The 15,190-nt window shown below is 41.3% G+C and overlaps 1 protein-coding gene and 1 long non-coding RNA gene across 2 annotated transcripts in view; one reads left to right on the top strand and one right to left on the bottom strand.

Moving 5' to 3' along the window:
- The window catches only part of Aldh1l2 (aldehyde dehydrogenase 1 family member L2), a 51,991-nt gene extending 40,615 nt beyond the window's left edge, over positions 1-11,376 (bottom strand). Inside the window, exons 1-2 of the mRNA XM_005322337.5 lie at positions 11,176-11,376; positions 93-237 (exon numbers count right to left, since the gene is read on the bottom strand). Coding sequence (XP_005322394.2) covers positions 93-237; positions 11,176-11,223 — 193 coding nt within the window. The 5' untranslated portion in view covers positions 11,224-11,376. The remainder of the gene's footprint in view (positions 1-92; positions 238-11,175) is intronic.
- On the top strand, positions 11,326-13,995 carry LOC144378553 (uncharacterized). The gene is made up of 2 exons (XR_013440329.1): positions 11,326-12,054; positions 12,934-13,995. It is a non-coding gene; the product is annotated as an uncharacterized LOC144378553 (long non-coding RNA).
- The last annotated feature ends 1,195 nt before the right edge of the window (positions 13,996-15,190 follow it).

The following is a 15,190-nucleotide window of genomic DNA, read 5'->3' as shown; positions in this document are numbered from 1 at the left end:
GCACATTGTGAGCAATGCGGAGCTGCTGTACCAGCTCTGATCGCCAGCCCGGATGGGAGAGTTCTTGATCCATGCACCCCAAGAGCACTCACCCAGTGGATCAGCTTTGCCATCCTTGTCTGGAACTGTGAACACCCCCACTACTCGGTGGCCCTCTTGCCGGAGGTGACTGTAGACTTCCTGTCCAAAAAGGCTCTGGCCAATAAGTGCCAACTTCAGCTTGTTTTTGAAAAAAACCTGTGAAGCAAATTCAGTGATGGCAGATGTCAACGTGGATAGGGGATATTGGATATCTGCAGTCTTGCAAGATGACCTGGGAACTGTGACAGACTCCAAGGTCTATAAAGTAAAATTTTTATTGATGTATAACATTGAACCCAGACTACCATACATGTACATGAGAGTAAAAATACTTCCACACCTAAATCTCGCGCATTTTCTCTTGTTCCAATTCCCATGATTATTCATTTTAATCACTGGGATTGCATGTATTCTTATAAGCAACCTCAGCTTCTTAGTGAAATGAACCAGGGGTAAACAAATAAGTTTGTCATAGTTAAAAGGAATTTAACTCTGGGAAAGGTGTCCCTAAAATGTAGGAATAAGAACTGGACTCACCTCTGACCTCTCAAAAAGGCCAATATCTAGTAGAACATAGGGGTCAAAAGCATAGCCCTAGAGCTAGGGTTCTTGAGGTCAAAACTCAGTGCCACCCCTTGGCTGTATTCAAGTAACTACCTTTCTCCTCTTAAGTGTAATAATACCAACCTCGTACAATCTTGATTGAAGTAAAGGATGTAATATGCAATAAACCTATTGCACTGTGTGGCACAGATTTCCTAATGTTTAAGTCAAAGATTTCTAACTTTTTTAAAGCTCTTGTTCTATTTCAGACTGTGTTTTATATTTTTTCAAATAGTCTAGAATTCAATGCATTTGGGGAGTTGAGAGATACAATAAAATATCCACAAACTGTGATGTTCATAAAATGTGTTCCATATTTTTTCTTGGTAAGTGCCCCAAACTCATTTGGCCTTACAACCTGGTTTGATCTAATGCAATTCTCTTTATAGTCCTTACAGATTTCTTCTAAGTTTGGCACAAACTCATTTGACTTCAAATCAGACCTGGATTGACATACACCATTTATAGTCATTAATAACATTTATAAAGACTATAGGAATAGTCATATGTTTGCCACAAGAAAAAAACTGATGTTGCAGGTAACACCCCAGAGCCTGCTGGGAATTTAATGTAAGGTATGATCTATATATTATAGTAACTTTCCAAATATGAATAATCCTGAACTCTAATCACAGTTGGCCCCAAAGTTTTCAGAAAAGGGACAGAGGCCTCCATATCATTTCATTTTATTTAATCTTTACATCTATGCTGTTTCATTATTCCTCATTTTGTACCATTTTATGAATGAAGAAACTGAGGCTTAGAAATGTCAAGTGCAGGCCAAGTGAGGGGGCGCATGCCTGTAATCCCAGTGGTAGGGAGGCCGAGTCAGGAGGATCCTGAGTTCAAAACCAGCCTCAGCAACTTAGCAAGACCCTAAGCAATTCAGCAAGATCGTGTCTCTAATAAAATATAAAAAAGGGCTGAGGTTGTGGCTCAGTGGTAGAGCACTTGCCTAGCATGTATGAAGCACTGGGTTAGATTCTCACCACCACATATAAATAAGTGAATAAGGGCTGGGGATATGGCTCAGTTGGTAGAGTGCTTGCCTCACAAACACAAGGCCCTGGGTTCAATCCCCAGCACCAAAAAAGAAAGAAAGAGAAAAAGAAAGAAAGAAAGGAAGAAAGAAAGGTCCATCCACATTTTAAAAAAAATTAAAACAAAACAAAACAAAAGACTGGGGATGTGGCTTAGTGGTAAAGCACCCCTGGGTTCAATTTCTGGTACCAAAAAAAAAAAAAGAAAGAAATGTCAAGTGCATCCCATGGTCACACATATGCACTTAAAAATAAAACCATTAAGGGCTGGGGTTGTGGCTCAGTGGTAGAGTGCTCGCCTCGCATATGTGAGGCCCTGGGTTCGAGCCTCAGCACCACATAAAATAAATAAAATAAAAATGAGAAAAATCTCTTAAAAAATAAAAAAATAAAATCATCACAATGAAATATTACTACCCATCTCTTCTATGCTCTTTGTGATAAAAACTGACATGCACAAATGCAGTGGTTATCAGGAAGTATGCACACCACACAGATAAGAGTGACGCTGGAGGGTGGACTTTGGAGGAATCTCTCTGAGCAATTACACCTTCTGAGACGTCTCCCAAAGTGGAGGCTTTCTGCTATGCTTAAGGCCACACATTGACATGAGGACTATGCTGTTTCATTATTCCTCATTTTGTACCATTCTATGGCCCCAGTGAACATCCTCAGGTGAGGGAGGCTGGGTGCAGGGTCCTGGGCGTGGAGATGGTGATCCGAGCACCATGACCTTCTGAGCGCTTCCCTTCTTGGCACAGGGCCAAGCTCCCCAGGACTCCACCTTATCTTCTTCCATTTTAAAATAGGGTCCTGCACTATTTGGATTATTTTTTGAATGTATTTTTTTTTTTTGCCCTTTCAAACTAAATGGGATTCTTTAATGATATGGAAAGTCATCCAAAATGGGTAATGCTTCACTGTGACAATCCAATTATGAAGACACTTAATTGTCCCTTATTTCCCACTTTTTAAAAGGTGTGGATAACAACTCTTTTTAGTTGTGAACTTAAAATGATGCCTGACACATCTTCTTTGTAATTGAACTGATAATTAAACAATTATGGTTTTAGTTTTTAAAAAAGTCCTTTTCCAGGGTCAACCAAAGTTTATATCCCAAGTAAGTTGAATTAAGCTTTAGGGTCTAACAAATACTTGCAAACAGATTAACTGTGTAGCAACAGCAAATTCACCTACATATAATGCATAGCTGAGCATTGAATTTCCTCTTCTCAAAAAATTAAAATGGGCTTCACAGTGGTGCATGCCTGTAATCCCAGCAACTTAGGAGGCTGAGGCAGGAGGATGACAAGTTTGAGGCCAGCCTTAGCAACTCAGCAAGACCCTGTCTCAAATTAAAAAAAATAAAAAGAGCTGGGAAAGTGCTCAGTGGGAAAGTGCCTCTGGGTTCAATCCCCAGTATCCCCTCCCAAATCAAAATGTTCTATATATATCCTACTTTCATATCCTATAATTAATGCTGCTACTTGAAATAGGATCTACATGTTGGCCATCTTACAAAATTTTTGGCTATACTTTATACCATTACCATTGCCAGATATGTAAAGACATGTACATACAACTTTAAAAACACACAGGAATCAAGAACATGGGAAACACAAGAATTTCTGTGTGTTCCTGTGTTTCCTGTCTATCCACAGGAATAGAGCTGAGGTCTATGTAATGTGCTGTTCAGCTGTCACCTGGCTATTTGAAGTTCAATTCCAAATTTGATACTCCCTGAGAAAGAATGTTTAAAGAAATCATGTCAGTGTCTTTGAAAATACTGTATTCATTCAAACACTTTCTGAACTTAACATCAAAGCTAAAGATATAAAAATGTTTCTTTTTCTTTCTTTGGGGAGGATGGGGGCTGCTGGGGAGGGAACCCAGGGCCTTATACATGCAGCATAAATTCTAACACTAATTTATATGCTCAGCCCCAACGTGGGTTTGTAACATGGGAAAATTTTCAGATTTTATGACTGTCAATTACGTTTATAAGAAACTTGCAGGATTCTAAAGACTGGAGAGGGACGTTTTTCAGTCTAATTTCTCCAAGTGTGATCTGAGCTTTGACGAGGTACCATCAATGGGAAAGATATATTTAAAATGTGAACTCTAGGCCCCCACCCCAGATACACAGGCCAGGGAAGCTGCATTTTAGTGAACTCTCCGGTGACCCATGGGGACACTAAAGAGAGTGTTTACGAAACAATAGATTCCACCCTGGAGAATTGGAGAGTGTTGGGACTCTCCAAAGAGAGTGTTTACCAAACAACAGATTCCACCCTGGAGAATTTGGAGGAGGAAGAAGCAGAGGAAATGATAGCTAGCTCTAGTATGTGCCAGGTATTTAACACATATCACTGTATTTGATTGCCCAAGGGCTGACTCATTTTTACAGATGAAGAAATTAAAGCACAGAGGTGTTAACACATAGCCAGAGGGCTGGAGTTGTAGCACAGTGGTAGAGCACTTGCCTCGCAAGTGTGAGGCACTAGGTTCAATCCTAGCACAAAAATAAATAAATAAATAAAAGGCATTGAGCCCATATACAACTGGGAAAAAAAAAAAAAAAAAGACAGCCAGGAGTCAAATAGCTACCAAGTGGCAGGTCTGAGAGTCTTAACTCTAGTTATTATTCCAGCGTGGGTTAGTTTTCCCCTAACTCCAGCTGTGCAATCTTGAGTGGGGTCCCAGTTTTCCTCAACAGTTAAAATCAGAATAATAATAGTACCTATCTCTTCAGGTTGTTCTGAGAATTCCACGGGATAAAATCTGCATTGCATTAGTGCATCGTGTGGCACTTGGAAAGACTCAATAAATGTTAACCATTGCTTTTGCCATAACGCCACAAATGATACCTAGGTAAAGAAGAATGATGAGACTTTTCAGTAAATGGGTGGGTCTGGAGATTACCAAACTAAGTGATATAAGCCAATCCCAAAAGGCCAAAGGTCAAATGTTTTCACTGATATGTGGAAGCTAAACCACAATAAAGGGGGGAAGGAGAAGAAGAGAAATTCAGTAGATTAGATAAAGGGGAAGGAAAGGAAGGGAGGGGAGAGGAATAGGAAAGACAGTAGAATAAATCTAAGATAATTTTCCTATGTCTACATATGAAAACACCTAAGGGAGCCTTATCATGTGCCCACCCACAAGAATAGGGTCCTAATTAGAGTAAGATATAGCCCATGCTTATATAATTTTATCCAAATGGATTCTGCTGTCATGTGTAATTAAAAAAAAACAGTAAAGTAAAATAAATAAAGATAGAGGGAAATTTAGTGGAATAGGAAACTGAGGGGGAAGAAGGAGGGATGGGAGAAGGGAGGAAATGTCAGATGAATTTGACAAAATTACACTACGTGTTGTATAAATATACCACAGTGAATTCCACCTTTATGTGTGGAAAGCTCCAATTAAAAATGAATAAATGTGTGTAGGACAAGACTAATTAAAAAAAAAAAAACAAAGAAGGATGATAGGGGTAGCTCCATTGGGAATGATCCACGAGCCAGGCACTATATTGAACTGTTTTCACTAAGTCAAAGACTTTTTATTGGGCTGGGGGTATAGCTCAGTAGTAGAGTGCTTGCCTAGTGTGTACTCAGTCCACAGCACCACCACCACAAAAACAATCGACTGCTTATTACAGGTCTTTAATGCCCAGAGTGATCCTTTTTACAAATGAAAAAGCATAGGACCCAGAGAAGGTTCGTAAGCTGCCTAAGAACAGAGCTGATCAGGAATAAGACAACATTGAAATTCAGACCCATCTTACTTCAGTGGATGAGTTTCTGGGGCTCTCCTGTGTTGAAAGTCCACCCATCTTTTTCAAGAGACAGGTCCTCTCTATGTTGCCCAGGCTGGTCTCCTGCTCCTGACCTCAAGTAATCCTCCTGCCTCAGCCTCCTGAGTAGCTGGGACTACAGACACATCCCACCATGTCCAACTTGCTCTCCCACCCCTTTTTATTTTGCAAAAAGAAAACATGGCAACAGTTTGACAGGTTAGTGGTTGGAAACAGTTCTATAGCCCTTCTAAGAGAACACTGTGGTGGCCCTGACGTGGGACACAGCACCGTTGTTTAAGGGGCTCTCATAGTAGGTGCCTTCTGTTTGGCAAAAATGAGGAAGGGGCACAAAATGACACAGCATTTCCAAATCTGGGTGACAAGTCCTAGTGTCTTGGAGTTTTCTAGAGATGACATCTGCAATAGGAACCTTTTGCAGGGAACATAGGTTTTGCTTTTGAAACTCCCAAATATTGCCTTCCCAGACAATCTGCTCTCTGGTGGAATATCTTAGAAATCAGAGGAATGTGGGCTCTGGCCATGCTCCAAAGATTAAAATACCTGACAGTATCTAGTCTTTCTTATAAAACTCAAATGTGCAGTGCTAAGAGTCTGCCCTGATCAGAAGCCCTTTTGTGAAGATGTGTCCATGCCAGAACCACTTAAGCAGAGCGTCAAATAAGGCCAAATGTATACACATTAGGAATTGTGAGAATTGGCAGTATTTACACAAAAGATCTTTACACGAAAGAATACAGCAAAGTGTATTTTTCTGAGACAATAAGATGCCTAACACTTAGTGGAGCATTTGGTGTACAGGCACCATTACTGGGCCTGACTATGTAAGATCAGTCCAACTAGCATGTTTGGAGGATTTGCCATGCTCTGGGCATGGGGCATGGTAGAGACTGCACATCAGTGGCCTGGGGTGGGTGGAAGGAGGAGTGTTCTCGTTGGCCCTCAAAGCATTTTTAAAAGAGCTCTAGGGTTTTTTACGAGGTTTCATATCAGCAGGTTGGAATTCTTGAAAACTCAGGTTATTAATCCTGGTTCACATTCCCATGGTAGAGATGAGCAATGGTAGCCTACTTGATCTTTGACCTGGTCTTTCCCTTCACCCAGCCTCATTTGTCTTACTTGGCCTCTGTGGGTATTTCTTTTGGGGACCCCTATGCTAAGTACACAAGGAAAAAATGGTCTCTGTCCTCAGGGATTCTTCAATTAGCAGGGAAGATGCCCAAGTAAAGATGTACTGGTAACACAGGAGGACCAGGGTGGGAGACCAGTGTGGGTTGGGAGGGGAAGGACTTCCCAAGAAGGGCATTCCTTAGCAGAATCTCAGAGGATTCATCTTGGAGTTGGCCAAGAAAAGAGAGGGGATCTCGGGAGGTGGGGACAGGAGGATCACAAGTTCAAAGCCAGCTTCAGCAACTTAGTGAGGCCCTAAGCAACTTAGAGAGACTCTCTTAAAAATGAAAAAAAAAATTAAAAATGGAGCCAGGGACAGGGCTCAGTGGTTAAGCACCCCTGGGTTCAATTCCTGGTACCAAAAAAGGAAAAAAAAAAGAGAGAGAGAGAGAGAGAGGGCGGGATGGATAACAGGACTTAACAGGACATCCTTGGGAAGTTTCAGGCACAGAGGGAATGAGGGGATACAGGGTGACCAGTCCTGGGAGTCAGGGAGTGGCCACAGCTGATAAGCTACAGAAAGGCATCATGGAGGGCTTCATCTGTGTCAAATAATTTGGATCTTACTGTGAAGACCACAGGAGTCACTGAATGAGGACAGTGTTGCACTTCCATGTTACCAGACCCCTCAGACACCCCTGTGGAGGTGTGAACCAGCTTGGGGCAGGCACACCTCTTACCTTTGGGAATTAAGCAGAGAAAGTGAAAAAAAAAAAAAGTTCAATAACCAGCCTTCAGTATTCACAGGATGCTACCTAGTGTAACAAACTCTCATCCTAATAGTCAGAAGCAACAAGTTACATTTCTCATGGAAATAAATCTGTGCAAGATTTATTTCAAGCCAGGCTCAGGATGCCACCATAAATGACAAAAGTATACAACTTTATTTCCCTATTGCATCATTAGGGAAAGAAGGTATTGGTAACAACTTCCTTGGATAGCTGGCCAACTTTTTTCTCCTTTTTTTGCAGTGCTGGGGATGACATCTGGGCTCTGTGCATGTTAGCCAAGCACACTGTTCTGCTGAGCTACGCCTGAGCCCCCTTTTTTATCAGAGGAGAATAAAAGATTTTCTGATAGAAGGACATTAATACAAGGGATTATTAGCAGATGAGGCAAGAAGGGGGCTGCTGAGCACCTGGGGACTAGAGAGAACTCCCGGATGAGGCTGGTGACCAGGGAACATTTTAAAGACTGAGGAAACTGGAGAAGTCCAAAGGGCTGGAGTCCAGAGACAGACTCCAGTCCCCACCAGAGAGGCAGGACTGCAGTGCATAACATTTATCTATAATATTTTAATGACATAGCAATTTAAACATTAATTTTAAGTATACATATAACATATACACATAATATCCTTTTTAGAAAAGAAGAGGAAAAGATCACAGACTGGGTCCCCTTTGACCATGACTCCCAACTCAGAGAAAAAAATTACTACTGTATACTTTGGTGAGCATTCTATAGACCTCTAGATTTTATATACATGGAAATGTACATGCAAAGGATTATTTAGTTTTTTTAAAAATAATATAAATGAAATAATGAGCTTTCCGTCAGTACATATGCTCATTCTTTAAAATTGCTGTACAATATTCCATAGCATAGCTATGTCTGAATTTATTTGTTCATTTCTTTACAGGGACATTTTAGCATTTAATATGTCATTGTTACAAATGTCACAGCATAGAATATACTGTACATCCTTCCTGAGCCCATGTGGTAGCATTTTTCTCAAGCACCAGAATCATTTTTAAGCTTAAATATTAATGGAGAATATAAAATTTGCTTCTCGTGTTTTTGAGGAACTATTTTCTCACTTGTTAACATAGAAAATTGTCACACTCTTTTTGCCAAGTTGATGACTGAAAAATGATATCTTGCTTGTATTTCCATGATTACTAGTTTGGTTGAGTGTCTTTTAGTATTTTATTGTCCATTTACTTTCCTAGTTGGTGTATTGGCTTATTTAGTGTATTACGTAATATTATCCAATGCTGAAAAAACACTTATGAATTCTTTGAGAGCAGAGATTATTTCCTGTTTATTATTTTATCCTTTTTTGGCTGTGAGACTCAAAAAGTTAGTTAACTTCTGGGTCTCAGTTTTCTGATATACAAAATGGGTGTAATGATCATCAATACTTCAGTGAGATGTGATTAAAGGAGTATCTATGTAAAACATTTAGAAGACTGCCTGGAAATAGTAAAGTGCCATACCAGTTCTATTAATATCATAGCCTTGGTACTTAGACAAACAGCTCATAGCAGACAATTAAATATGGTTTGAAGTTGAATTTCGACTTTCTAAGAACAGACTAGACATCAAAGCAGGTCAGGCAATGCGAAAACAAGTTGAAGACATGGATACTGAAAGGTTAAGATCTAGGAGAGTTCCAGCCCCCACCAGGAGTTCCTCATGCCCACTGATAGTCACTTCCTCCTGTTCTCAGCTCCTGATCACCACTGATCCTTTTTCTGTCCCTATAGTTTTACCCTTTCCAAAATGTCAGATAAATGAAATCATTTGAGTGTGGTTTCTTAGACTTCATATACATATTTGAGTTTCATTCACATTATAACAGTAATGCATCCCCCCCTTAACCTAACCCACTGAGTGAAATCCCATTTTATGCAGGTATATACCAAGTTTATCTTGTCACTAGTTGAGGACACTTAAGTTCTTTCTAGTTTGGGGCGATTATGAATAAAGCCCCTATAAACATTTGTAATAGGTTTTGGGTGAATGTAAAGTTTCATGTCTCTTGGGTAAACCCATAGAAGTGTGATTGCTATGTAAGAAACAGTGGAACAGTTTTCTAAAGTGTCTGTACGCTCTTACATTCATAGCCAGGTATATGTGTGACTTTAGTTCTTATAGAACACACCCAAAGCATTGCCAACAGGGTAAAATAACTCCAATTTTTAAATATTTATTGTTTAGTTTTTGGCGGACACAACATCTTTATTTTATTTGTATGCAGTGCTGAGGATGGAACCCATCGCAGCCCGCATGCCAGGCAAACGCGCTACCGCTTGAGCCACATTCCCAGCCCCCAATTGTTTTTCTTATTAGATGTCCTCCTTTTGGCCATTGAGAAACCTATCTTCTTCCCAGCCACATCTGTCACTGCTTTTCTGGAGTACTCCTGAGAAGAGTCAAACCCTGGGAAGCCAGTGCTTCTGGCATCTAGCTTCTTGCTTGATTCATTTGCCACCTGAGATGTTCACCTTGTGTAACTGAGATCTTATACAGACTCCACTGTGGAAACATTTTCATTCTTCAAGACTCCCTCCTGCTTTCCAAAAAAAGACAGTTCGTGGAAAAGTGTTGACAGAAAAGGCCAACGAAACTGTGTTGGCACAAGCCCCTTGCTCTCTGCCATCCAGCCTAAATCCCCAGGTGCCACGTGGAGGAAGCAGCTAAGGAGTTGTACAAAGCATTGCTTAGTAGAGTAAGCAAAAGCCCTGCTAAAGTCCTAGAGCAGGTCTTTTCCTTTGCATTTTATAACACGCGAATATTCCCCAAAGTAACTAGAACTGATCATGAGGAGTAAAATGAATTGCCACTATTCGGGCTTATGGGAGGAGGACAGAAGTTTTACCATTTATGCGAATTTGGGACAGTTCTTAGTGCTACTCACCACTCTCTCCCTCTAACTTTTTTACATCTGGATATATACATATGTACATATGGCTTTGGCAGAGAGAACAATGAAAACCCCGCATCTTTCATAACACAGCGCCCGTGGATTTCTTGTAAAAGAGAGAATATGCCCGGGATGGAGTTCTTTTTCTTCCCTGACAGCCTGGAGTCTGTCTAAACTCGAAAGGCATCTCTCTTGAGGCCCCCAGAAGTGCTGAGGGCAGTGCCACATGCAACGTGTCCAAGCTGATGCAATTTCAAGCCTCGGGGCTGGGCCAGGACTCATTTCTTGAGCTACAATTTAATATGTTCCAGCGTGGCTGCCTCTGCAGCGCCTGGAAATCCTTGAAATCTTGTCGCCTGCAGCCCGGGTCTGCAGTACTGAGCATGCAGCCATCACTTCTAAGTGGTATTATCCGAAAGGGCCCCCGCATGCCAGTCCAGAGCGCTTCCACCACTTAGGAGGCTAAAACAGATCCAACTGACATGATACTACCGTCTCACTTGTACACTGCTCCATCGACCTTTCTTTCTCCCTAACCAAGCGACTGTCCCCACCTTGTTATCTCAGCCAGATCTGACGTGTTCAAAAACTATCTGCAGCTGCTTCCCCATCGAAGACAATAGCTCGTTTGACAATTCTCATCCAGGACCCTTCCCGGACCTTTCTCCGAAGTCTCCCAGTAGCAAAACGCTGCCTTTCCTTTTGGCAAAGTCTAAGCATCGCCGCCCACCCGCAGCCCCACCTCCCGGGCCCTTCCACCCTGGGGTCTGCAAAGCTGGACGAGGTGAGGGTGGGCCGCTCGCCGGGGCCGGACTCACCCGGCCGGTGGAGAAGCGCCGGAGTGTCTGGCTGCTCCGCCGCAGCATGCTGGAAAGGAGCGCGCAGCGGCGCGGGAGGCAGGCGAGGGGTTCCCCGTGGGCGCTGCCTGCAGCCTGGGTGCCCAGACCGCCCTGCTCGCTGCGTGGGCCTCAGCGGGTCGGGGACTAGACTCGCGGCCCCGACTCACGGCCCCGCCCCCTTGGCTGACAGGCCCCACCCTCAGATGGCAGGACCCCGCCCCCTCGAGGCTCTGAGGGCATACCCAGTGCAACCCAGCGGAGCTCACTGACTGTCTCCTGGGCCTTGAGGCCTGGGCTTTGGAGCCACGCAAGGCAGCTACGTGATCCTTCCCTTGGTTCCAGCCACGGCAGGAACGTGGAGTGAAGAATACTGATGGCTGCGGAGTCCTCTACCAGTTACTAAGACCTGTGATGTATATAGAGACTGCCTCAATGATGATAATCAAACTGACACCCCCAACTCATATCCATTACCGTCCTGAGAAGGCCTGTATGCGTATATAAGGGGTAGGTGCACCTTTGCTATATATAGGGATCCTGATATCGATCTTTCATAGGATGATGAAAGGATCAATGAGATTCTGTCCATTGGGCCTGTGAAGAGCTGGTACCCAGTGGAAAGAAGACACATGCCCTTCTCCCCCACCTCTCTGGAAGCAATGCTGAGACAGGCTTTAGCCAAGTACTTATCTCAACCGGAACTTACAGTTTGGCATTTACTGATTTTTCACTGCTCTCTTTTGCACGCATAACTCAAGCCTGACAGCAGTACTTGACATTTCTTCCTGGACAAGGCTTCCCAGAAAAGTTTGGCATTTGTTACCATCTTGGCACGACCAAATTCCTTCCTTTCTAAAGGTACAGCTCAAATATTGCCTCCTGGAGGCACTCCACCTCCCACCCCACCCACAATTCCTTCCTCTCTTAACTTCCTTATTCCCCTAAGCAATCTTTCACTCCTCTAAGTTGGGAAGAATTTTTGACTATGCCGTCTTATGAACCTCTCAATCTGTTATTGATATTTGTTATTGATATTTGTTATCTTCTCTGCTGCAAGCTCTTTGTAGACTGAGTCCATGTCAGTTTTATCTGGATTTACAATATCTGGCACTAAGCAGAGCTTTAAAAAGAACTTTGTAAAAGAGAAAAAGCTAATGAATGAATGAATGTGATTAAGAAGTAAGGAGAAAGAACCTTTAAAAACTTGGAGAATTGTAGAAAACATTCAGGGTTTAGCTTTGGGTACTAACCTTTGCCATTTCAACCCACTTTTCTATGTTTTGTGACTTCTTGTTTCTTTCAAACTTCCAAATATTGATGTTCATTTTATTTGTTCATTGTATTTGTTCAGATCTGTGTATCTTAAGGAGTGTGGTCTTTCTCTGAGTGATGCACCACAGTTATATACTGCCTTTCTCAACTTTAGGAAATGTAGAGTTCATGTTTACATTAATATGATGTAATACTTGTGGGAGACCAACCTTGCAGTGATTGGGTCACACTCCCCTGCTGGGTGCTGAGGAGATCAGTCGCAGAAATGTGGCAGAGCTTTCCCCACCCTTCTTGGGTTCGAGGGTCTTGTGCATGGGTATGTCTTGCTACAGCCCCATGGGTGGAGCTATGCTCACCTGTTCCTTTGTAATATAACCCCTTGCCCTGTTTAGGATAGTATCTTCCATGGAAGTGCCTTATGTGTGTTCCCTTCTCTTACTGTGACCTTGGGTGTGGCCTACCTAGGTGTCAATCAACCTGCTGGCAGTGGACATCATGAAGATAGACTCAGCCCCTGAAACCTGACCCCTTGCCTCATTTGAATAGCTTCTCCTCAATAAAAGGGGTAAGCCAATGCTCATGCTCTCTCTTCCTGTGGACCCTTAAAGTCAGAGGAGCTGTCACAGTGACCCCAAAGAAAAAGGTACTTGTGTCTCTTGTGTGGTTATTTTGTGTAGCCCAGTCAGCCCAGTTAAACTGGAGTAAACCCTGAGCCTTTTAGTCGCGAGAACAGAAACCCGGCAAATACTCATGTGTCTTTTTTTTTTTTTTGGAAGAACCCAAACTGTAGTTCCCTTGATAACTGGAAGTCAGCTATTAGAGAGTTTGGCAAACAAAACACTACTTCAATAATGAAGATGAAATAAGATTTTAGAAAACAAAAGCTTAAGAGAATTTGTCATCATCGGGCACAGGATAATGGGACTATTATAGAGCATCCTCCTAGCAGGAGAAAAATTATCCACATGGAAGCCTAGAAAGGTAGGAAGACAAAAAGAAGAAGAAGAGGAGGAAGAACAATAAAATATTGTGGATTATATTTGTATATATATGAAATATCAAATAAGTCTACAAATAACTATAGAAAATTATTGGATAATTTTGGAGAAAGGGAATGTCCATTAGGCAGAAAGAAAACAATCCCACATAAAAGCTCAGAAATGAAGGAATGAATTGAGAGCAATGGAAGGCATAAGTATGAGGGCAAATGTACATCAATATTAATTGTATACCCCAATAATGACGATGTTCTATGTAGTTCAAAAACATATAGACTCAAAATACCTGAAAACAATGGCATATGATTTTCACAGAGAAAGAAAATGGAGCTAAAGCATTTTAAAGTTGCAGTATTGCCTTGCAAACAAGTTAAATGTTAATTTATGGTAAATTAAGGATGTATATTACATAATAATTTCTATACAACTATGAGAAGAATATTAATAGAAGGCATAACCACCAACTTAACATAATGCATGGCTATCAAAATAATAGAATGATTTAAAAACAGTCCAAAAGAAAGCAAAAGGAGAAAAAGGAACACAGAACAGGTGAGGGGAAAAAAGAGTGAAAACAGCAAGATGTACACTTAAGTTTAAATATACTAGTAATTTCATTACATAAAAATGGAAAAAAGATTGTTAGATTGCTTACAAATAAAACTGCTAAAGATTAAATTTTTATGTAGTTATTAAAATAACTTCAAATTTTATAAAGTAAAACTTTATGACTCTAAAAAAGGATAGAAAAAATTAAAATCATAAAGATTTTAACATACATTTTCATTAAAGTATAGAAGCAGAAAAAATCAGCAATGATTCAGAATATTTAAATAATTAATGTATTTGACTTAATTAGCAAACATAGAAGCATCCAACTACCACAAAATTTTATATATTTCAAAATTTATTTATTTTATTTTTTTAAATAAACTCCTTAAGGACAGATTTCTTTTTTTTAAGAGAGAGAGAGAGAATTTTTAATATTTATTTTTTAGTTCTCGGCGGACACAACATCTTTGTTTGTATGTGGTGCTGAGGCTCGAACCCAGGCCGCATGCATGCCAGGCGAGCGCGCTACCGCTTGAGCCACATCCCCAGCCCCTCAAAATTTATTTTTATTTAAAATTTTATTCCAGTCTGGGAATTGAACCTAGGGTCTCATGCATGCTAGGAAAATGCTTTACCACTAATACACAACCTGCCCCACATTCTTTTTAAATATATAAAACATATTTTTAAGATTCACCAAATGCAAGGCTATAAACAATTAAAATTGCAGGGTATGGCTTCTGACTGCAGTGGAATTAAACTAGAAATCCACACCACAAAGATAACTGGTGTAATTCTCACTTCTTGGGCACTGATGAAGAACCTACCCCCACCCCCTGCAGCCCCCACCACCACCAGTACTGGGGATTGAACCCAGGGGAGCTTTATCACTTAGCTACATCCCCATCCTTTTTAAATTTTTGAGTCAGAATCTCACTAAATTACTAAGACTTGCCTCCAGCGTTTGATCCTCCTGCCTCAGCCTCCCCAGTCTCTGGGATTATAGGCAAGCAGCATTGTGCCTGGCAATGAAGAAAATTTTAAATAAGAACAGAGGAAGTTCTGGAAAAGATAGCAAGGTTTTTGCTTTTCCCAGCATTTAGCGCGTAGGAGGGAGCCCGTATCTGTCCACATTTCCAAGACATTGTTGCTGAGAAGGAAAAAAATGAAAG

The sequence above is a fragment of the Ictidomys tridecemlineatus genome, chromosome 6 (assembly GCF_052094955.1).
Source record: "Ictidomys tridecemlineatus isolate mIctTri1 chromosome 6, mIctTri1.hap1, whole genome shotgun sequence".
In the NCBI taxonomy this organism is placed as follows: Eukaryota; Metazoa; Chordata; class Mammalia; order Rodentia; family Sciuridae; genus Ictidomys; species Ictidomys tridecemlineatus.
This window is presented reverse-complemented; position numbering and strand designations above follow the sequence as displayed.